General features: G+C 38.6%; 2 protein-coding genes across 3 annotated transcripts; both read right to left on the bottom strand.

The window, feature by feature from the left end:
- Positions 1 to 659: 659 nt before the first annotated feature.
- Positions 660 to 21184, bottom strand: LOC120156620 (dnaJ homolog subfamily C GRV2-like). 2 transcript variants are annotated; one of them, XM_039167923.1, is made up of 22 exons: positions 20420 to 21184; positions 19509 to 19742; positions 12390 to 12477; positions 12053 to 12261; positions 11391 to 11492; positions 11253 to 11315; positions 8889 to 11120; positions 8355 to 8717; positions 7791 to 7931; positions 7226 to 7618; positions 6024 to 6506; positions 5728 to 5951; positions 5276 to 5620; positions 4343 to 4637; positions 3764 to 4219; positions 3243 to 3588; positions 2825 to 3168; positions 2290 to 2748; positions 1902 to 2026; positions 1505 to 1628; positions 1260 to 1328; positions 660 to 1148 (listed from the first exon to the last, which is right to left on the bottom strand). In XM_039167923.1, the coding sequence occupies exons 1-22, from the start codon at positions 20834 to 20836 to the stop codon at positions 945 to 947; spliced, it is 7716 nt and encodes a 2571-aa protein (XP_039023854.1). In that variant the 5' UTR covers positions 20837 to 21184; the 3' UTR covers positions 660 to 944. The 2 variants fall into 2 exon arrangements, with proteins under 2 accessions (XP_039023854.1, XP_039023855.1); XM_039167924.1 differs by lacking the exons at positions 12390 to 12477; positions 19509 to 19742; positions 20420 to 21184 and having other exon boundaries at positions 11391 to 11502; positions 12053 to 12257.
- A 1246-nt stretch (positions 21185 to 22430) lies between these two features.
- Positions 22431 to 24039, bottom strand: LOC120156701 (omega-hydroxypalmitate O-feruloyl transferase). Its single transcript, XM_039167981.1, has one exon. The coding sequence runs from the start codon at positions 23814 to 23816 to the stop codon at positions 22431 to 22433; it is 1386 nt and encodes a 461-aa protein (XP_039023912.1). The 5' UTR covers positions 23817 to 24039.

Raw genomic sequence — 24039 nt, 5'->3', positions numbered from 1 at the left:
GAACCTTAAATAAAAACTTATGCATTATATATTAACGATATCAATACTATAAGCCATAACATTTTGTTAAAAATATCATAAAAATTAATATTATATTTGTTTGATTTTATTTCTAAACGATACGAATAATCTTATTGAATCAAATAGTATTCTCTAATAACTAGGGCTTATCATAAGTTAAATGTTTAACTCACCTGAACCTGATCAAAGTATAATGTCTTTCCAACTATCATCTAAATTCTAATTTTAAAGAAATTTTAATTTTAAAGAAATTTCACCCAACTCAAAATCCAACTCAACTTTTAAGGTAAAAACCTACACGACATTCAACCGACACAAATATATATATATATATATATATAAGTTTAATTAAAAGTTATATAAAAAAACATTATAACAATTATCTATAAATATATAGAGATTAATTATTTTATTATTTTTAAGTCAAATATTTTTTCACCTTATAATCCAACTAATTTGACCCACACTTTCCAAAAAAACAACTCTATAAAGTGATATCAAATTGAGAACCGTCAAATTCAGGTTAAATGTCAACCCCTGCAAACAATGTATCCAATATTAACCATAACCATAGTATCTTCCTTTCCATGAAATGCTAAGGTTAATTTGGGTATTAAAAAATGCCATTAATAACTTGCACAAAAACTATTTAATTGTATTGGACAACAACAGACAACACTTTCAATTTACAATCAGATCCTGGATTTTTTTATTCTTTACAAAAGGGGAACTCAAATACTTTCTTCTCTTTAACATACATGTAGAATATTAAAGATAATTCTTCACTGGGAAAATTGCAACTACAACCTTGGCTTTTAATCAAACTTGGTAAAGGAGGGAATTCCTTTTTAAAAGAAAAATTAAAACAATCGACTGTACACGGAGCTATACAAATGTCGCACTGTTCATGTATAATTCTTGTTTTATGAGAGCTGATCTTGCTTTCCATTTGAATCAGATACGGTTGAACTAGGTACTCTTGCCTGTGCGGTTTGTGACGGAGCTGTGAGCGCGTATATGGGTCTGGAAGAGGAATTCTCGATCAGACCAGCAACTCCGGCAGCGGCAGACTGTGCATTTGAAGGAAGGAAAAGGTCGTGTTTCTGGTCTTTGTAAGCACTCCAAACCTGCAAATTGAGTTGGAGAAACATTGCGAGGAACACATTGAAACTGTCATAAATGCCAGTTCTAGAGGTTCGCAATAATTAAATTTACAGAAACCATGTGTGAGGACTTACATCAGAAGCATTCAATATTTCGCGCACTTTAATACAATGAGCCCCTTCTGCTGCAAATGCGTGCAAAATCTGGATAAAAAAAATTATGTAATTCCCGATAACTCGAGCTCTTAAAAGAAATGAATCCGAATGCAGGTAAAATTTATTTAATCTTGGTCGAAAGTTATACGACATAGAAATAACAACAGCAATGATGGTATACTCGGACAAAGGTAAAAGTCCACCGAGAATGATTGCAATCTAACCTCAATAGCAAGCACCCTGCCAATGGATGCTTCTGATTCATTCCATTTCATCTGAGAGCAAAGTCCGTTCCTTCCCCCAGCTCTCCAGTCAAGAAGTCCCAGAAGTACTTCCAGAAGACCAACCCTGCATTATTTACCAATTTTGCTTCAACACCAGAAACTATACAACACAGTTCGAATAAAAACACAATATGGAACTCGTACAACTGAGCGAATCTATTCGCATTGCATGCATGATAATATTAACAAATGAACCAAATATAGAATTCATCAACAAAGTTTCAGTGAAAAGCCAGAATTCTTGGGAGAGAATTCTTCAACTAAGAGAGATTATCCACCTTTGTGCATGAACATTTAGCTTTTATTCACATTAGTTCGCCTACGAAAAGTTACTTACTTAAGTCCTTGGGCAACAAGTGCATCCCTAGCTCGATTTCCAGCACCCACCACACGTTTTAATGTCTCCAGAGCTAGAATGCTCCCACCTTGCCATCCAATAGCTTTCATTAGAAGGGGAACAACCTGCAATTATATTTTCTCGGTTAAATAAGAGTACAAAAAATTCAAGGGAAGAGCAGTAAAATGACCAAAAGTACATACACATGCGAAAACAACCCAGACTAGAGAAACTTCCGAAGAAGATATAAAGGACAAGGACTAACAAAGTACCATGATTCATGAGAACCTATTATGGTCAAGGATGCGTAAAACTAAAAAGGCATTGCGAGGCAAAAGAAAAAAAACAGTAAGAAAATAACAAATAAGGTTGTTATTAGAACACTTACCTGCGTTGTTCCAACACTAGTGGCTGCCATGGCTTCAGCACATATTGTACTGGCAGCAAGTTGATGCAGAACCCGCAAACAACTAAGGCGAACGTGTTCTTGTGGAGTTTGTGCAGGCTGCTCATCAGATTCATCCTTCCTGTCTGCAGTATTATTTCCATCTTTCATATCCCCAGATGACATTGCTTCTCTCCTCCCCTCATAAGCCACAGCAGCAACAAGTTTGGGCACATATCCAAGATAACCAACATGATCAGCAAGTGCAGGGTGCACTCGCAATAATGAAACCAAAGCAGCGGAAAGAAGCAAAGGAAGCTCGGTGTCCACAGTTTCAGACTCGTAATGTGTGGCAGCGATAGATGACAAGTACTGATCTAGTAGCCCTTCCAGGAATCTCTTGGGATTCCTAAGAGGAAATTTGGGATCTTTTAGGAATAGCCTAACATAGATTCCACCAACCTACATGATTATGAAACCATTAGTTCCAGGGCAACTAACAAATAGAAAATTTTGATGAAATTATATTAAGTAATACCTGGGGCTCATCCCTCATTTCCTGCTGCGCAGAAGCTTGCTCAGGTACATCCCAATCAACGATACGGCCTTTCAATTGTTCACGGTACAGGTCTGATACCATAGTAGCAATTTGTGCAGACAATGATGCTGCCATGGCTGGAGTCCATACAAGTTCCGGTGTTTCTGTATTCTGTTCAAGGGCAGACACGACAGCTTCACCAGGCCCATCTCTTATGACTGATACCAGGCCATCAGGAAGAAACCTAGCCAATGTTATAGCAACTCTAGGACCATGCATTGGCTGCGCAACAAGTTTACCCAATAAAGAGGCTGCTGCCGCTCTTTGCTGCAAGGGAATTTCTTCTGCACACAGCCATTTTCAACATCAAGATTGTCTTCCAAATAAAAAAGGGTAAAAGAAGAGGAAGACAAATTACCTTGTGAAGGCAAGAGAAGTTCAAGAATGTACACAACACCACCATGCTTGGCAGCTGCCCAAGCAAGTTCAGGTGTGCTTGCCAAAGCATAGAGGACATGAAGTGCCCCTTCACGGCAAGCTGGGGCAGAGTGGAGCATTTGCAACAAAAGAAGAAGACTAGATCCATCTGCAACCATGGCCTCCAAGCAAGGAGCATATGTAGTCAAGAGAGAAAGAACATTCAGGCATAGTTGAGGAATGTTGCTTTCTGATGCAACAGGCACGGAAAAGCATTCAAAAATTGGTAATAGCCTCTCTTTAGTGGAAAATATGGATGCCAAATTAGGATATGCTGTTAGCAAGTTCTGCAAAAGAGAAGTGTTAGAACCCAGATGTACTAGATTCTTTATACATAGTAGACACAAGAAAAAGAATTAATCCATATTAGGATATGCTGTTAGCAAGTTCTGCAAAAGAGAAGAGTTAGAAACCAGATGTACTAGATTCTTTATACATGGTAGACACAAGAAAATGAATTACCTGTAGTGACTTAAGACCAGCTTGAAGGTTTTTAATAAGCACATTTTCTTCCTTATCTTTCATTTTATTATCAGATGCAGCCAGAGAATCATCAGGAACTTCCTGTTCATCTACTGAAGCACCAGTTGTGCAACTTTGATGCTCAGGTTCAGGAGATGAGTTGCTGATATCAGGTTTTTCCTGAACATCATAATCCACAGAGCCCTGATTGTGAACCAGAGAAGCTATAAAATCATTTAAAGCCACACAGAATGCTTCTGGTTCACTGATCTCAAAATCTGGTTGATCATTATAAACCCTCAAATAAACATTTCCAACAAACAGTTCCTTGGAAAGTGCTTCATAGGAAAATATATGAGAATCTTTCAGGTCATACGAACCATCCGGGCCTTGGCTAGCTCGTTGCTGGTCCACAAATTTTAGCAATTCTGCTCGAGTTGAAGAGTTCCAGATTATCTATGACAAAGAAGAAGGTAAGACTTTAAGCAATATCAAGGAAATTGAAATGAAACAAGAAGGTAAGACTTTAAGCAATATCAAGGTAATTGAAATGAAACTACAGAAAAAACACACATTTACCTCTGGTGACTCCAAGTTCGAGTTCAACTTGGACAGTAGGTCTTTTGGTACTTGATCTCTCAACATACTGGCAAGTTTTGGAGTTAGCAAAGCTCTGACTGCATTAATTACAGGTTCATTAAAAGGTGTTGAGTTCTCATCACAGCACAAACCACTAAGCCTAGATAACGCCTGAGATGCTCGTACAGCATGCATGTTTTTTGAAATTTGAATGCTAGCACCAACACCATGGGACTCTGCTGTATCAGATTCCTCTGCAGTTGAGTCATATTGTAGCAACAACGGCAAAAGGTACCTAAACATCCAAATGAAACAAGTTATCAAGTAATAAAGGATTATAGACATAACTTATATGATTGCCAAACAATTTATCAAGATATTAAACCTAAAACCTATAGACTAACGTCTTCAGCAGCAAGAAAACTAAACTGATAATGGTACAAACAATTATCTCGAACTCAGTCTCATCTACAATGTCATTTTCATGCACATCCAATAGAAATAGTTTTTACTTCCAGCATAAAAACAGAAAAATCCTAATAAATTTATAATAATGGAGAAAAATAGAGAAAAGCAACAACACCAAAAATACTTGATCATGAAGTTCCACAAGAAACAAATAGCCAACTATTTACTCTCTATAATATTCTATACCGGAGCATGTTCCCTGGGAATTTATAAGAGTAATAGACTTCAAGAAAAGAAACACAATAGTCCAAGAAGGCAGCTCTATATAAATTTATTATTTATTTAGCAATGGAAAGACTACATAACAGAAGATGCAAATAAAATATTGTGAATACTGTAACTTTGTAAGATACTATGAAGGGATCAAGTATTTCCCAGACTTAATGGACATAAATAAACTAATCAACAGTGGTGCAAACATGCATTCAAATCATAGATCAAATATGGAAAGGTAAGCAAGCTTACCATAATACTCCAGCCTTTATCAAGGCATCTTGCAAATCAGGGGACACAGAAACATGAGCAATAGTCTGGAGGGCACTATCAGCAGCAGCAGGCACTGCCTCCAGTTCAGTGCAATGCACTATGTCATCAACAAGTCCAGAAAGCTCAAGGATTTCAACTCTGGCAGTCTCAAATTGACTCAGAACAGAAAAGGTCTTCATCACATTTGTAACGATGATAGCAGACGGTTCATTTGCAGGAGTAGTTGGTTGAACTACACACATGCAACGAGAGAGAAGTGTTGCAAGAAGTTGTATCCCGCCATCTCTAACAAGTTCTTCACCATTCAATGAAGACGATGCACACCTAACATTAAAAAAAATAGGAGAGAAAGTAGAAGAGATGAAATCTCCAAGTCAAATTTTAAGGAAACCAAATCTACAAAAGCATATGAAGGTAGGAGAGGAATTTACGTAAGCCAAACAAGCTCTGATGCTGCTACAAGAAGAGGTGTTCTATCTGAGGAGAGAAAATTGTTGTCTTCCTTGTCAACAGTTATTGAGTTGAGTAACATGGGATAACCAGCATATTTAAATGGTTCCAACACATCTCCATATCTTCTATACAAGATGCATTGTCCTTTCAATAGAAGCAACAGCCTCCAAGGTTGAGGACCTTGCAAACCTTGCATTGTAGCCTACATAAAGAGAAACCATTAATTTTATTCCAAGCAAGTCAATATGCACTACAGTGAGGAGCATGCAACTACCTGAAGTCGTTCATAAGCCTTTTGTACAGCCAGAAATTTCTCCCTCCCTTCAGGATTTTTGTCAGGATGATATTTCATTGCAAGTTTCCGATATTGTCGCTTAAGCTTTTCTTCATCAATGTTTTCGATTTGCTTGGATATGATCGATGTATCTCCATTCGCCTTCTGATCAGCATCATTGCCGGATACATCTTCCAAGGAAATCTCCAATATTTTGCAAGCTTCTTCCTCAGAAAGATCCATTGGTTTCCGTGTCAACTCTTCTCGCCACATTACTAGCAAGGACTGTAGAAATTCCACATGTTCAACAATCGGCCAATTTGGAAACCGAATCTCATCACATAGATTCCGAAGATAATAACGGTGACACCACATTTCATCTCTGAGTTCTGGATATGTCACTGGTGGCATAGGAGCATAGTCGTATAAAGAATGACAGTGCTGTGACAACTTCTGGGGGAAATCACCAAGATGCTGCAAAACCTTAGGAAAGGAATAAACAATGTATCAGTTGGTGGTACCGTGGTAGTAATTAGAATTGTAACCTTTATCCTTTACAATTGGCCTTCAAAGATATATCTTCTAGCCATACTTTGATTAAGTAGTTTCCACTCATCTATTTGCAATTATTAAAACATAATTAGGATTCTGTCCAAACAAAAAAGATTGCAAAGGAGAAAGGGGGAACAATTGCTTCAGGAAAAAGCAAAAGAGAACAAAAGGATATCTGTATCAAACACACATAAAGACAGTTACAGCAAGAATCCAGGCAAAAAGAGAAAAATGTAATTTATGTCGCATCTAGTCGTTTACAAGTTTCCATTTCTAATATTATATAATAATTACTTTATCTAATTAATACAGAAAATTATTGCTTATTTATAAACAAATGATATACTTGGGAATGTAAATTTCTTCACATCATCGTTAACAATTGACTATTCCAAACTACTTCATATAGCCATAATCTATAAGACTATACACTTACGTTTCATATGGGTCCCTACAGAAAACCCTACTACCCTGCCATCCTTTTTGCATGTGAAAGCGCAGAGTAAAGATATCAAGATAATATACTATTACACAATTAAAAATATGATTATCCTGGCGAAGCTGAAAATCTGCCATCTTTTTTGCATGTGAAAGCGCAGAGTAAATATATCAAGATAATATACTATCGCACAATTAAAAATATGATTCACCTGGCGAATCAGATTTTCAGCTCGCATTTTATGCGTCCAAATGATCTCTGGAGTATCAGACTCAGAAACCATTGCTGCAGCAAATACAGATGGGCCACTACGTTCCAATACATACAGCAAAGATTCAGGGAGAAGTCCACCCAGTACGCTACGTTTAGCGAGGGGCAATGAAGAGGAAACTGCAGCTTCTTCGCCACCATGGAAAGCTTGATGTACATGAGTTACTGAGAAGAGTTGTGCAATCGAAAGGAGGTTGGATCCAGGGTATGCCAGGGCAAAATAAAATGCACCTGTGCTGTACAGACGCATCATGGCCTTGGGATTTCTGGTAACAATAGCCTTCAACAATGAAGCAGCAGCTTCTACGATACTTGGCTCACCAGAAAGCATAACCTTTTAAGGAAAAAGAAATAGATGAACTGTGTGAGTGGAACACTCCATAGATAGGTTACACTATTATAAAAGGAAACATATCTTATTTTTTCTTCTTTAAAGTGAAAAAGGGAAGTGCAACTTTCTATTTGCAATATCTGGAAGCACGAGTAAATTATCAACTAAAAGGTACCTGTGCAATATGTGGAAGGCAACGTGGACTTGACAAAATCCGTTTTACCCTAGGAGTTGGGGTAACTATCTCACCAGCATCATCTAAATCTGAATGTGCAGAAACCATGCTATGTAAAACGGACAATGCAGCCTCTCCTACCTGCAAACAGAATTATTGATTAGAAGGCAACAAGAAACAATACCAGATTATATGAAAGTAAAGAAAGATGTCTATGACTATAAGTGACAGCCAAAGCAACACCAGTGCATCGGCCATTTTGTGGTTAAACACAGTATCATAAACATGTATGATCATACCATTTCAGTGTTCCCAAACAGTATTGTGGCTCAAAGAAACATCACTTAAGAAACTAAAGTACAAGAAACACATCAGCAATGCCCATTTAAAAGTTCCATAATGAAAAGGAATAAAAAAAAGGAATACACTCCACAGATGATCCCAATCATTAAAAAAAAAAAGCAGAAATTGAATAATAGACCAAAGTTATCACCATTTAAGCAAACACTGCAAACCACTTAATGTAGTTGTGCAAGAATGCAGACCAAATGCGAAAGACAGTACCTGAGATGGTGTAAGGACAGGAACCCGAACAGATTGTGCCCAACGAAGCTCACGAATATCTCGCAATCTCTTCCAGTCCGGCATACCTGAAGCCCAGCACCTTGATGTCCAATCAATAGCTTTCTTTGACCACAACCTTCTGACAGCATCCTTCTCTAAAGGCCCAACTTGCGCACCATCTTTATCAATATACATCCACTCCTTGAGTGGCTCCATAAAAGCAGTAGCAGCAATCAAGTTTGACTGTAAAGGGATAGCGGTCCTCTCAGAAGCTTCATGAACCACAGTTAGTAAATCAACAGCTAGCACACATCCTCCCACCAAAACACAAGATTCCACATTTGCTAAAATCTTCATTAAAACCTGAACACACAGAAATAAAGAGTTGCTGTTACTTTCAAAATGATGATGACTAGAAATCGAAATCTATTTTTGACTTAAGATCAAGCCTTCTACATGCTCCATCACAGACCTTATTAAGATTCTTTTAGTTTGAAATACATAAAGCACCTAAAATTTATTAGTAAAAGACACCTTCAAAAGTAGTAGTAGACGGTGTCTCAAAGCTCTGTCATCTGTTCTGTCCAAGACAACAGTAATGTGTGCAGTCCCTTCAAAAGGGCCTATTGTATTGCAATGTTGTTCATACACAATTGCCATTGCCCGTGCACAAAGCTCCCTAACTGAAGAGCCTCCACCTCCTCCAAAACCATCTAATCTTGCCATATCACACCAATCATCAGAAGAACCTAATTCGTCCGGAACAGCACCATCCACTGTAAGGCCTATGTCAGCATCGCATAAGAACCGGTGATAGAGTGCTCTAAAGAAAGCAACAGGATCACGAAGTGGAAAATCCTGTGCTCTACCACTACTACCGCTCTCAAGCAGCAAACGCAGATAATATTGACCAACACAAACTTCCTTGGACAAACTAGGATAACTAACAGAGAATTCAGAATAGTTCCAAGAGATCCTGGGAACACTATCTTGGCCACTCATGCTCTCTACCGTAGCATCTCCAGGAACAATATCTTCAGTGCGCTCCTTCTCAACATCCAATTTATGAACCTCAGCTTGCAAAGCTTCCCTCAACTCTTGCCTGGTACGCTCATTCCAGATTAAATCAGCACGGTTATGATCAAGGCTAAAAGCACGCCAAAATTCAGGCCAATTACAAAGTAGGCGCCCAGAACCAACAGGTGTGTTCTCCACGACAACCTGAGCAGGTGCGGGAAGACCAGTGTTATGTAACCCAACTACATTGCCATCAGAATCAACTGAATTTGAAGCATTTGCTTCTGATACTCCATGCACATTTGTGGACGGAGAATCAATGGAAGCCGATATAATTGAATGGCCATTTTGAGAAATTCCGGTCGAATATGCGTCAGTGGTCAAGCTTTCGACAGTATGAGCAGCAGAAGATTGGTTTAAAACTTGACTGGAGTTAGGGTCTGCAATTGATGTTTGATAGTTATCTGCCACCCTATGAAAACCAGAATTAGTCTGCCTCACTGCATCACCTTCAAAATTATCAGCAGAGGGTAAGGATTGCTCTTGTGATGTAATAGCCTGCCCTGTACGACCTCTCCTCTGCTGAAGCAAACGCCTCTGTCTTTTACTGGTCAATGATCCTTCTTGGATAGATTCTTCAGGTACTCCATCAGGTCGCGTGTGCAAATAAGCAACAAGTCCAGGTGGCAAAACTCTATACAACAAGTCTAGAGCTGGCTGGTAGGAATCTGCCCATAGGGCAACAAGCTGGCGACTGATCTCACGGCGCTCGCCAGCAGGAAGAAAAAATGCATGTAATAAATGCCTCAACAGAGCACCGTCACGTAAAGCAGCATCACGCATTGACTCCGCGGCAATTGCATCTTCTTCCGCAATAGTACGCATTATCACAGCAACTGTTTCCCTAACACTCTCAGCAGGATGGGCAAACAAGGCAAATAAACGACGTTTCAAACCAGCGACTTGGCGCAACAGCTCAACAAAAACTGTGTATTGGGTAGTTTCACCATTTGGATCACAAATCATAGCCTCCAGAACTTCAACAACAGCCATGGACAATAATGGGGATACAGACATAGGTTTCAATCTCTTGACAAGGATAATGACATAACCATGCTGAGAGAAAAATATGGACTTAGTATGCATAATTGTGGCATGCTGCTCTCCTTTTGAATCTGTTAGCACATGTGTATCCCCCGGACCACCTCCAATGAGTGCTGCAACAAGCCTTGCTGCTTCAGCAGCTACACCCTCAGATCCATTTCTAAGTAAGCCCATTATTCTTCCAACAGCAGCCGGAAAAGACACAACATGAGAAGCAGCATTTTTGGAAGCTAACAATCTACGTAAACATGCAATGAAACCCATCACTGTTGCGGCCGCCTTAGGTGAAGGAGGCGGCAAGGGAGGGGCCTCTGGAGGGAGATTTGGTGTTGCTGGAAGCATTGTTATCAAGGCCATCAGAGACACCTCAGGAACTTCAACAGTAGGAGGCACCCCACTATATGGAATGCAAGCATTGAACTCCCTAATTCTGCGCCATAGCTTAGCCCTTGAACCAGGAATAGAACCACCTTCAGCAACAGCATCTTTGGCGGCGGCAGCCAAGTGTTTCAAATGCATGGATGCACTTTCAACATCAGCAAGAGGGCGTTGTTTTCCAAATTGCAAAGCAACTCTCCCACAAGGTGGATTAATGCGATGACCAGGCATTGTCAGCCTTGGCAATATGGGTACTGGGCACTGACCCTGGACAAGGGATGGTCAAGCAAACCACATTAACTATTTAAGTTATCTAGAAACTAAAATAGAAAAAATAGTAAGCACAATGATTAGAGAAAAGAAACCTGTTCATGTGCTACACAGAACAGGTATACCTACTTCTGTTTGCAACACGTCACAAATTGCTGCCAGTAAGCTATCCCGTGAGGTGCTTGCATAGACCTGTGAGCCATAAAATACAGATAAGCTGCATGCTCTAACACATTAAGCTTTCAAAGATAGAGATTTTGTTCTCACATGGATAGAGCATCCATCATTGAATTCAATTGCAAACATCTGGGGCTCCTCTGAAAATCGAACAAGTGAGCTCACAGAAGATAAAGGACGAACAATAACAGCCTGCAAACCTCTAAGGAATATTCTTAGCATTTGATTAATCCTACTACAAACAGTTCTTCAAAAAAGATCAAGCAGGTAATATCAGTCATCTGCATTGTGCAACAAGTAACACTTTCTTCTATATGCTGAACTATCAGTTTGACACTTTTTATCGCTAGGGCAAAAAAGCAACTAATTTTACATTATCCAAAGAAGAATCCGTTAATGCCTTTAGAACCATAAATAGAGAATTGCATTTCTCAATTTTGAAGTTCTTTAAAGCTTTACTTTACCAGCAACACTTTTACCTTGTGAACTTGAATGATTGTTAAATGATTCAGGGGTAGAGACCACACTGTGCCTAACTTAACATGAGATGGTCAAGTCTAGCATTCAGCTAGTTCTAAGTCACAATTCCTAATTATAACTACAATCAACCATAGAAATAGTTGAAGTCCATTAAGTGTAAGTAACCCAAATAGACTCATAAGGCAGTTATGCAGGTAAGGTAAAGCATCTATACAATGAGTGTAATAATACTATTTCTATTTTTTATCAATAGAAGAAGATCGTTAGCTTACTTCATAGTTATCTGGCCGCCTTTCAACAAGGGAAACTTTTGTGAGGATAAGTTGACGAGAGACAGCATCACCATGCTCCCCAAGTCCTCCTTTTGGGCCAACACTGAAACTCAACCCAGGAATATTTAAGGTTCCATGAGCAGCAGAACGCAATCTTGTCACAGACCAACCTCCACATGGAGTTTCTTCTGCTCCAACAGCCTCTTTGGCTGTGATTACATATGTTTTCCATATTAATTAAATAAACACTAAAATAACTATATCCAAGAAAGAGAAGATGCAAAAAAAAAAGAGAGGTAAAGCGGAAGAAACAGAATAATAATTTTTGGCAAGGTACCTCTTTGCTTTATGTACTCTGTTACAGTGAGAGATTGTGAACTGTCCACGGAAAGTGACACTCCAGCCATCGATTTTGCAGTTTTAGTCTGCATAATTTTTTTATTAATTAATTATCAATGTAAAATGTAAGAAGAATGTTAAAAAAGTAATTTACCTGAATTGGAAGAATTTCAAGATAAATGGAAACGTGAATTTTTTTTTTTTTATAAGATTTGAAGGTCTCTTTAAAAACCTCCTTCTTGATTAATAGAGCTTGTAAAGAAGCTTCTTAATCATCGGAAGGAGGAAAAGAGTGCTTTATAATTTCATTGAAGAAAATAAGAATTACAACCTTGGAAAGAAAAATCCAAGTAGAACCCTTACAACAATTCTTGAGCCTTAAAACCGAACTATAGAAGTCAACAACATAATAATCAACCTATACCAGCCTTTGCTAGAGCATCGGCATCCATATTAGCTGTCCTTGCAATCCATCTAACAACCCCCCCCGACAGTTTTAAGACACTCAACAATATCTCTAACAATGAAACCATAAACAGCTGGACATGAGACAACCTTATTAATCCAGTCTACTGCAACTCTGCTATCACTCTCTATGATCAACCTATCTTTAACCCTCCCTAGGACAGAGGTAAAGAAAGAGATACCCCTTTGGATAGCTTTAAGTTCCTTCAATGTTGGAGGTCCAGAACCATCTGGTTCCTGAAAAGAACCAAGGATTGCACCAGAATGATCCCTCATAAGACCACCCAGACCTGATTTTTCCCAATCACAACTAATTGTTGCATCCACATTCAACTTGATGAAACCCGTAAGTGGAGGTAACCAAGGGGTTATGGAAGACTTCAAGAAATTGTAGGACGAGTAAGAATCCCCTATAGAAGGATCAGAAATTAAGGAGTCCTTAGGAATAGAAACATCCTTATTCTTTGCTAAATACCAAGAGGCCAGCCTAACTCTTGTTAAGAAGAATAATTCAGTCTGATCGAGCTTCCCCCCTTCAAAAACTATGTAATTCCTGAATTTCCAGATTGTCCAAATAACAGCCCCAGGAATGAAAGTCCAAATTACCGAATTAGATTTCAACTCATCCCAACCAAGAAGAAAATTTTTTGCTTCTGCAGAAAACACAGAACTAAATCTCCAAAAATTTAGAAATTTATTCCACAAAGACCACGCAACCGAACAGGAGAAGAATAGATGCCAAGAAGATTCTTCAACCATTTTACAAAGAGGGCATAAGCCATCCTCAATACCTTGAACTCCTCTTTTAACCAATTCGGATTTAACTGCAATTTTTTGAAGCACAATTTGCCAAACTAATGTTTCAACTCTAGGGGGAACCAATCCTCTCCAAACAATCTTGTTCCAGAAATGAGACTCTTCTGAAATTGAAGCACAACTCTTAACACAAGAACCGACTGTATAAACCCCATCCCCACTGCCTTTCCAGATCAATCCATCGCTAGAATCAATAGATAGAGAGAAAGAAGAAATGATGCTCACCAAATTGCACCATTGTTCAAGCTCCCAATCGTTTAAATTTCTTCGAACTTTAACATCCCAAATCCAGCCCGAAGAAAGAAATTCCCCAAACTCACAAAGTTTACCGAATTTATTAGTTGACAGTGAAAACAGTCTAGGAAATAGAATCTGAAACGGAAAATCAGCAACCCAGCTATCTTGCCAAAATCGAACATGCTTACCATTTCCGACATAAAACTTGCACAAACTACGGAACTTACAACCAAATGAGTCTTGTTTGAAATGGTTATTAACCACTGATCTCCACAACCAGGAGGATTGAGAAGGAATCTTGCTGTCAAACAATAATCTAGAAGAGTCAATGTTGTATTTGCTACAAATAAAATTCCTCCAAACAGAATTTCTCTCATTTGCAAACCTCCAAGACCATTTCCCTAGCAATGCTCTGTTCATAGAAATCAGATTCCGAACTCCCAAGCCTCCCTCAGTCTTTGATTTGCAGACATCATCCCATTTAACCCAGTGTATCTTCTTAATACCATTGCCCCCTCCCCATAAAAAATTAGACATAATAGAATTGAGAGTCTTGAGGATAGAAGCTGGAATCTTGAACATAGACAAAAAATACGTAGGTAGTGAGGACATAACGGATTTGATCAAAACCAGTCTCCCTGCTAAAGAAAGAGTAGCAGCCTTCCAACCTGCTAATTTAGAGTGAAAATTTTGTACCACTGGTTCCCAGATAACAGAGGAATTCCTAGTAGCACCTAGAGGGAGGCCTAGATAATTAGATGGGAAGTTTCCCACCAAACAACCGATAGAATCTGCCCAAGTTTTAACCTCCTGTTGGGATATATTAATCCCGAAGAGTCTGCTTTTCTTAAGGTTTAGTTGCAGCCCTGACATAACCTCAAATACTCTAAGCACCCTCTTCACATTCATAATTTGAGTCTTCGAAGCTCCACAGAAAATAATTAAGTCATCCGCAAACTGCAAGTGTGAAAGATTAAAAGACCCCTCCTCCTTGCCAACTGTCAAACCAGCAAATAAACCCTCCGAAACAGCTCTTCGGATTAAAAGATTCAATAATTCCCCCACTAGGTTAAAAAGTAAAGGCGAGAGTGAACATCCCTGTCTAAGGCCCTTGGCCATTGGAAACTCCTCGGATGGAACCCCATTAACTAACACTGAGATTGAAGCTGTAGAAACACATCTCCTAATCCATGTGAAACCGAAACCCATTTTTTCCATCACCTTGAACAAAATAGGCCAGTCAACCGTATCGTATGCCTTTTTGAAATCAACTTTAAACACACAACCCTTTAGCCCTTTCTTCCTCCAATAATTAATACCCTCATTAGCAATGAGTGAGCAGTCCAAAATTTGTCGACCGAGAATAAAAGCGAATTGAGTCGGGCTTATAAGATCTCCTATACAACTTCTAAGCCTCCTTGAAAGACACTTGGATAATATCTTATACACTCCTCCTACTAGGCTTATAGGTCTATAATCATCAAGACTTCCAATGTTAGATTCCTTAGGAATAAGGGTAATAAAAGTATGGTTAATACCATGTTCCCATTCTTTCCCCACAAAAAATCTGTGAAAAAACTGCATAATATTCCCCTTAAGAACAGACCAAAACCTTTTAAAAAAACCCAAGTTCAATCCGTCGGGCCCCGGAGCTTTATTGCTATCACAAGACTTTAGAGTTTCCCAAACCTCCTCCTCGGAAAATTCCTTCTCTAAAAGCATATTTTGTTCGAAAGAAATTCTGGGAAAAACCAAACCAATATCTTCAACTTCTAAAGTAGACTGATCATTATAAATTTTGAAAAAATGATCTTTGACCTTGGTCTTGATAACAGTTGGATCGTGAGTAGTATTCCCATCAACAATTAAAGCATTCAGAGCATTTCGTTTCCTCCTAACTGAAGCACAAGTATGAAAGAATCTTGTGTTTCGGTCCCCATCATTAAGCCACTTCTTCCTAGAATTTTGAAGCCAAATCTGCTCCTCAATTCTGTGAAGTCTCCATAACTCTGCTCTACAAACACTAAGCTCTTTAGCAATCCCCTGAACAGAGCTGTTATTTAGCTGCTGGGCGTCCTCCTCAAGCTTCTGAATTTTCTTTTCCAAATCTGATATTGCTACTCCCGGAAATTGATTCTTCTTCCCTGACCATTTCTTGATGACAGCTTTAGAGTTCTTCAAAATACTTAAGATCCCACCTTTTCTCCCAGTCTTCTTACAGTCTGTGATAGAATGTCTGACCATATCCTCAAAGCCGTCTTCCTCCATCAGATAATTAAAGAGTCTAAACGGTCTTTTCCCCCAATCAATACCTTCATCTTTCAATAAAATAGCATTGTGATCTGAAATGGATTTAGGAATAAGAGACTGAGAAATCTCAGGAAAAGTAGCTAAAAATTGACCATCCACCAAGAATCTGTCCAATCTAACAAAAGTTAGATCATCTTGGTTATTACACCATGTGAACCTTCCCCCATTCAAAGGCATATTAATTAAACCTAAAGACTGAATAAACTGAGAGAAAATCCTCATAGAGAACCTATTTTGTGCTTTACCCACCTTCTCATCTTCACACAAGTAAACATTAAAATCTCCTCCAACACAAACCGGCAGATTCTGTCCAGAAATGAACACACTGAGTTCTTCAAAAAAGCTCTCTTTTTCTTCCTCCACTGAAGGCCCATAAACATTAATGAGGACACTTTTGAATTGATGCAACCTGAATTTCCCTACAACAGCAATGAATCTTCTGTTAATGCAGTAATTTTCCATCTCAAACACATTGTCATCCCAACAACATAATAAGCCCCCTGAAGAACCAATAGCTGGAGATTCAATAACACTCTGAAAAGTATTCAGTCCATTCCTTCTCAGAAAAGACCTTTGAACCTTCTCTACTTTAGTTTCTTGTAACCAAAGAAAAGAAGGATATGAGCTAAAGACCAATCTCTGGACTGCTTTCTGTTTTTCTCTTTTCCCCAAGCCCCTAACATTCCATGAAATTATTGCTAATTTGTCTTTCATTAAAATTTCTTGAAAACCTGACTTCCCCACTATGGCAACTCAACTGGCCAAATTCAAGCCCTGTTCTAATTTAATTATTTTGTCCAGAAAAGCTTCCTTCCCCTGAGTAAAAGAGACCCCCAAAATCTGACTCACTTGCCATGTGGCTACTGCTTCATCTAAAAGCTCTGAGAATTCTGTAGAAGAGGCTGTAAAAATATTAACATGTTCTAGAGCTTCTCTTACCAATGATCTTCTTGCCCTTCTTTTGCAAAATCCTGATTTGGAATTAATCAAATGACTGTCCGTAACACAACCCTCTGGCTCTCCATCGAGACTACTAATCCCAGCTTTCTCTACTAAATTTGTCTCCTCTCTGCCTGGAGAATTAAGCTCTGCTGCTGTAGAAATCTTTTGTATTGGCGTGCAGACCTGATCACAAACTTTCTTTTGAACTGGAACAACATCTGTAACATTAATTTCCTTATGAATCTCCCCATGCCAATGTTTTCTCTCCCTCCTATAAACTTTGCTGTAACTGGCCATTCTCTTTCTCTGTAGAGGCTCACTTTTTGTGGATAGCGAGCTTCTATGCACCACCATCGCTTTATTTCTTAACTGGCTCTTCAAACAATTCGAGTTAGGAACTATCAGCGAAAAATTAGGATCATGAACCTCAATATCTACACTGGCAGAAAAAGCTGAAATGCAACTGGTCCCTTTATTCTTGTTTTTAACACTGCTAGCCTCTATAATTCCCCTGTTTTTAACCAGTTTACCAAACTTGTTAATTGTATATCCTGGCCCAGAAGGAAAAAACTTTGAAGCCTCCGATCCAGTCAGCTCATTATCAACAGATAGGGCCTCCAGCCCATTAGCCGAAATATTTAAATTTCTGATGCCCAAACCTGCAAACTCACCTACTATGGTATTCCCACCATTCTGAACACCTGACAACCCTCTTTTAATGCCTTTCCCATGTTTAGAAAGTCTTGGAAAGTGCATTTCCCCATCAGACTGTGCTGTGCCGAAAGAAACACCATCATCATTCCACAAGTCAACCTTCTGTCTGAACATCTCTGCTGATTTGACTGAACTTTCCTCATATTCCGACTTCTCCCTGACTCTACCTTCCTCAGACCCCAACTCGCCATACTGTTTCCCATCTGCACCGATCACCGGAAAAAATTTGAAAAAAGGATTTGCATTTTCCCAGCCCGCTCCAACTTTGATCTTAATCCGATACGATCTGCCATAGGATCCAAAATTAGTGAATTCTGGAACATCGAAAGGACTTGCAACTCGCAAAAGAATCCTCACAGACGAGAGATCCTCCCTGTTCTTAGTGGACTCATGGATTTCTACCATACTTCCCCATCTCCCAACAGCTCGTTCCAAGAAGGATTCATCCCAACATAACAGAGGAACCCCACTTAACTCAAGCTGACAATAAGCCATTGGAACACCTTCTTCATTCAGTAAAGGTGCTAATCTATCAAAACAAAAGTTTATTACATCTCTCTTCTTTGTTCATGCCTCCATCATCTCTTCGAGAGATTTGAAAATGATAACACAGGAATTACGGACATAACCCCAACCAACAATCTGAACTTCATAACCATTAGTAATGAAGAACTCCTCTACTGACTTAATATCTAAAGAGAGCTTAAAAATCCCTGTTAAAGATCTTTTAAACCAGTTCCGATTCTCAGAGGGAATATGCATTTCCATAACATTCTTCAATGCTTTCTCCCTTTGATTCCCAACAGAATGTGTCTCCCTATACCCCAATGTATTGTTCCTCATATCCTCAGTCAGTAAAGCCTCTTTGTACGATCTGTCATCCCTAACACTCCTACTGGAAAAATCAGCCTCTTTCAACTTTGAAGGACCTGCTGTAAACGAAACTGGACCCAACTGAACTGAACTATTCTTGGCCACATTCCTTGGACGAACTTCATTGTATTTTGCAACACCAACTGAAATCCTTCTCCCATCTATCAGTGAATCATTTAACATATCAATTGCTCTCCTCAAACCAGATTCCCTCTCAAACTGAACAAAAGCGAAAGTGGAAAATCTATATTTTGGGTTTTTAGTTTCTTTCGGGATGAAAACTCTCTCCACAGTTCCCTGAGACGAAAAAATATCTCTAAGCTCACGCCGAGAAACTCTCCTACTTAGATTATCGACAAAAGCCTTCCAGACCTCGCCTGAACCTATTTTCCGTTTCAACTTTTCTCTCTCTCTCTCTACTTTTCTCTCTCCCATCTTTTATAAGTAGTGCTGGATAGAAGTAACCATTATCTAATAACTAGTTAAAACTTAAAACTATATGCATTTGGAAATCTCAATAAATTTATGTATTTGGAAAAGTATATTTGAAGGATTTCAAGTTTCGTGAAATATTAAGGTATTTCAAATTCATTAATGAAGAGACCTAGAAAATTCATGAACTTGAATGTAATCAAGAAAGTGTATTCTTTCTCCTAAATTTGTATTAAATAGAAATACAAATCACTTCTTTCAAATTTAAGTTCTCAAAAGAAACCAACGTAAAAAAAATAACGAAAGTAAATTAGAGGAGTTACTATACCAGATTTGAAATGATAGCAGAATTTGTGGTCCCTGTAGCAGCTTGAAAGGCTTTAGATTTCCTCCCATACAAAGGGCAAAGAACGAAACTACCATGATCAACGTTTTTCTTCCCATAAGAATCTGTCAATAGAACAATGGCTGGGGAAGAAATATCTCTAAAATCTAAACACCAGCGAGGGTATCCAGTTGTTAAGTCTATAAGTTCAACCCCACAATATGTGACCTTCAATTTCTGTAGAGACAATCAGTTGTTAGAACTTAGAAGCTTGAATATGAAAATTTAACACATATATCTGAAGCACCCAGCAGTAAATAGATACAATAGATAGTTATAAGAATATCTCTTCTTTTTAGGGATTCAATTAATCCTAGAACAAGATAATTTCCAGTTAATTATATGAGAACATCTTATCTCAATGATCAAAATCTCTGATCTCAAATATCAATAGTCAATAGTCAAACCCTAGGCCTTATTATCTCCAACTGTCAACTTTCACACTCAAAATTTCAATAACTCAAGCCCAGTAAATCGGAATCCTTTAAAGCTACCAGAAACTAATACGGCATAAGTAATTCTAGGCTAAACCCTAAACCCTATATAACAAAAAATACTAATTAATTAATAAAATGAAATCCTAACACTTCAATCCTCTGATCAGCATCTATGTATCTTTGCATCATTCTCCCATTATCACAGAAGCCGAAAAATTGTTTGATAATTTTACAAAGCCTAAATCAAAGCTACAGAAGTTTAATATACATTTAACTAATAAAGCTGTTAAAGAATAATCTAAAGACGAGCCAAATTCAGTTAAACTAGTAACTAACTTCATCAGAAATCCAAATTTTAACACTTCACAAAGTCAATCAACAAATGCAAGAGCAAAACTTAAATCTAGCAAAACTTACAAAAGGGGCCCACTCAGCACGGCGTCTCCGTAGATGCAACACGGGGAACTCCGCCACAGCTCCCAACCGATGTCTTCTTATCCTATGCAATTCAGTCAAAATACTAGCCCGATACTGTGACGAAAACTTTATCGCCTTAAATTTCCCTTTTCCATCGGTCCTCACGTTCAAATTGAACTCAGTAGAATTCTCATCCCGGCCGATAATTGGCGTGGCGGCTTCAAAATCAGTAGAGACATCGTACGAATTCGTTACTGACAAAGTTGACGGATCGAGCGTGATAATCTCGACATTCGAAATGCAAAGGATTCGCTTGTAGCGACCGCGCCACGAGTGCTTGATGACGATGTAACGGGCAAGGTACTCCGGCTCTTCCTGGGGAGGAGGGTTTGCTGACTGATGATGGTGTTGGTCCATGGATGAAGTGGGTCTGGGATCGGATCGGTTCGTAGGCAAGGGTCGCGTCGTCACGGAGTCCAGGTATTGGAGAGTGTATAGAGGAGGAGCATTGTTGGGGCGGAGGAAGTACCAGAGTCCCACACGGGGAGCGGGGTGGGTACGGTGAGAAAGAGACTGATTAGCCCCCAGCTTCTAACCGTAATTACCAAATCTGCCACTCCGGCCAGTTCGTTTTGTCTTTTCTAATCAATTTAACCCTAAATCGTGATCGGAAAAAACGAGATCCGGCTCCCGGTGTGTGCGACTTGAGCTTGATTTCTCTTCTTTTAAATTACAAGTTAATTTTGTGGATTCGATACTAAAAGGAAAAGAAGAAAATAAGAAATAGAAAATGGATTGAAGCAAAGAGAAAGAGAGGGGAGAGAGAATGGAGTACTTGGAGACTTTGTTTGCTTTGTTGTTGTGACCGACCTTCAAACACTATCAAAACAACTATAGTGCTTTTCGAGATAACTTTACGGCTCGGTGACTCACGGCTCTATTTTATATTAGGGTAAAATACCTATTTAGTCACAAAAATATTCCTATATTTTTGTTTTAGTCATATGATATTAAAAGTTAATAATATATATCACGTTAATATCATTGTTATTTTTTTTTGTTGCCCTCCTAATTCTAAGACTTTGTCTTGACTAGTCTGAATCGACCCATGTTGCACATTTGGCTTTGGTGGGTGAGTCTCCTAGTAGATTTTTTTTTCCATACATAAGGACTCGAACTTGAAACCTTGCTTAAGCGATATCAAGCGGCTTACAACTTGAACCAACCTCTGTTGGTAAATATATATTGATTAATTTGGGATAGTACAAGGCAATATCTGGTCTAATATAACTCTCAGCCATTTGACATTTAAGATTTACACCACTAACATTCATAGCGCTCGAACTTGAGGCCTTAAGAAATAACAATAATTCTTTTACCACCGAGATGACTTGGTTCGTGCATCGTTAATATTTTATCGATAGATGAATAAAATATAAAATTAAATATAATTTAGAAAATAGTTAAATAAACAAAAACAAGCATATAAAAAAAGTGAGTAACCAAATAAGTAGTTTACCCTTTATTATCAATCTACAATAAAAGACCATTAGTTCAATGTAGTGAAAGTTAATTTTATAAGTATTTAAAGATTATTTATAATATTTTTATTTATAATGTATCGAACAATTATTTTTGTTTATAATTTATATAAAAAGAATAATTTTTTGAAAAAAATTTGAACTATCAAAAATACTTTTTATTGCCCATTAGATATTTTTTAATATATTGATTAAGAATTAGTTTAATACTTTAATTGTCCTTATTAAAGTGGTGATATCTATAAAATTATGGATCGATTATGGGGTTAGAGTAATTTAAACATTATATATGTCAAATAAAGAATAATAGAAAAGTAATATTAAATAACTACAAAATTAATGTGATAATTAAACCTTGGTTCACATATGAGAAATTAAAAATTATTGCTGCAAATATTAAAATTGTTACGAAATAATCAAATAACCGAGTTAATATATTGGCAATTATGTCAAATATATTATAAAATTGTTCATTCATACGAAATGAAATCCTTCCAACATAAAAACTCAGTAAATCTATGGGTGGCAGACTCAGGCAAGCAGATGCAAACCACCGTTGCTCCACCCGATTCAGCAGTCCCGTCAGGCAAGAACACGCAAACCTGTGGTGTCGGGGTCAGGTCGATCGGACCGGCATAGATTGGTCTGCCCCATCCGAAATCAGCAGATTCATACAATGAAAATCTAGTCCATTGTGTTATAGTCAGTTTCCCTCCAAATTCAAGCCTTTTAGCCCTATCAATTTCCATATAGTCAACAGTTGACCTTACATATTCCTCCGATATACCGAGTCTGGCATGGCGAACCAATCGAGCGGTATCTGAGAGACTACCGTTGATGAGATCGTAAACCGTGCTCATTCCACAGGCCACACAAACTACATTGCCATAAAATCCTTTTTTCAATGGTGGATTTTTCAGTTTGGGACGAGCATTGACCGAGAACGTGAGCCTAAGTTCATAGTCCAGTGGTTTTACATCGAGTGCTTTTACCCATGATCGCCAAACGTGAGCCGCCATCGCATCGAAGGTGGAGCAGCTGAGCATGTCGTTCGGTTGAGCTAGTGATTTTAGTTGAGCTTGGAACTGATTGCTAACCTTGTAACACTTTTGAACAGGATTGGATTCCCATAAACTCGCTGTTAAGCTCGAACCTTCTTCGATGTTCATGAACTCGGGATGTTGGTATTTTACCGTCGGTGGATTTCGGGGCCGGAAAAATTCTCTGTCCCAACAGGGCTCCGGGTTTGTTACCAATGTATCTGTTTTTGCAGTAGCAGCCCATGCAGCAAGAAACTGCATAGCACCAACACCATCACATATGCAATGACAAAGTCTAAGACCAAGGCTAAAGCCACCACAAGCAAAAAGGGTCACCTGAGCTATCACTAATGGCATGTCAAGGACTTTATACGGCTCTTCATCCGGGAACCTGTAGTTTAACGGAGCCCATGCCGGGTTCGGCACAGCGAGGTCGCCTAATTCCGCTAAAGCCATATCAGAGTGTGCCTCCACCATTAGTGCACCCTGTTCTCGTCCGAAAAACACTTCGAGTTTCCCATCCGAGGCCTCTCTGAGCCGACCGGATAAAGGATAATAAGGAACCAAAACTCTGGCTAGTGCATCACACAAAGTTTTCACGACTGGTTTTCCATTGGAACTCACATCTTTCGATCCGTAAAAGTACACGGTCGGAGTGAAAACACGAGCTCCGATCATGTTATCAAGGTTCGACAAGTATAGCCTGCTCCCAAGGACAGCAGGAATGGGACCGGCCGGCAAGACCGGAATCATTCGATCAACGGTTATAGGGATATTCATGTGAGAGAAATGAAGCTCTTGAACACAAGAAGCCATGGATGGGAGAGGCAATGCAATTGACTCGAAAAAGGCTTACATTATATTAGGAGATTTTAAAGCATTATTGGCGTGAGACATTGTGTTATCTTTCATGTATCTACGAAAATCGATCCAAGATTGTGGTATACTGCCCTTATATTTATTTGTTACAGAAAGTCTGTTAGTTGGAGAAAACACAATAAATTTGTAGGAAAATTATGGGTTAATTTTATTACATCAG

Source organism: Hibiscus syriacus, unplaced genomic scaffold, assembly GCF_006381635.1.
Source record: "Hibiscus syriacus cultivar Baekdansim isolate YM2019G1 unplaced genomic scaffold, ASM638163v2 tig00111234_pilon, whole genome shotgun sequence".
NCBI classification, from domain to species: domain Eukaryota; kingdom Viridiplantae; phylum Streptophyta; class Magnoliopsida; order Malvales; family Malvaceae; genus Hibiscus; species Hibiscus syriacus.
Note: the sequence above shows the minus strand (reverse complement) of the source record. Positions and strands in the feature narration are given on the sequence as shown.

Coding starts and splice junctions, on each gene's coding strand:
- LOC120156620 (XM_039167923.1), bottom strand. CDS start 20,836: ATGGACCAACACCATCATCAGTCAGCAAACCCTCCTCCCCAGGAAGAG. Junction 4,638..5,275: donor ATAAAGGCTGGAGTATTATG/GTAAGCTTGCTT, acceptor TTGGATGTTTAG/GTACCTTTTGCCGTTGTTGC. Junction 1,149..1,259: donor AAATATTGAATGCTTCTGAT/GTAAGTCCTCAC, acceptor CTCAATTTGCAG/GTTTGGAGTGCTTACAAAGA.
- LOC120156701 (XM_039167981.1), bottom strand. CDS start 23,816: ATGGCTTCTTGTGTTCAAGAGCTTCATTTCTCTCACATGAATATCCCT.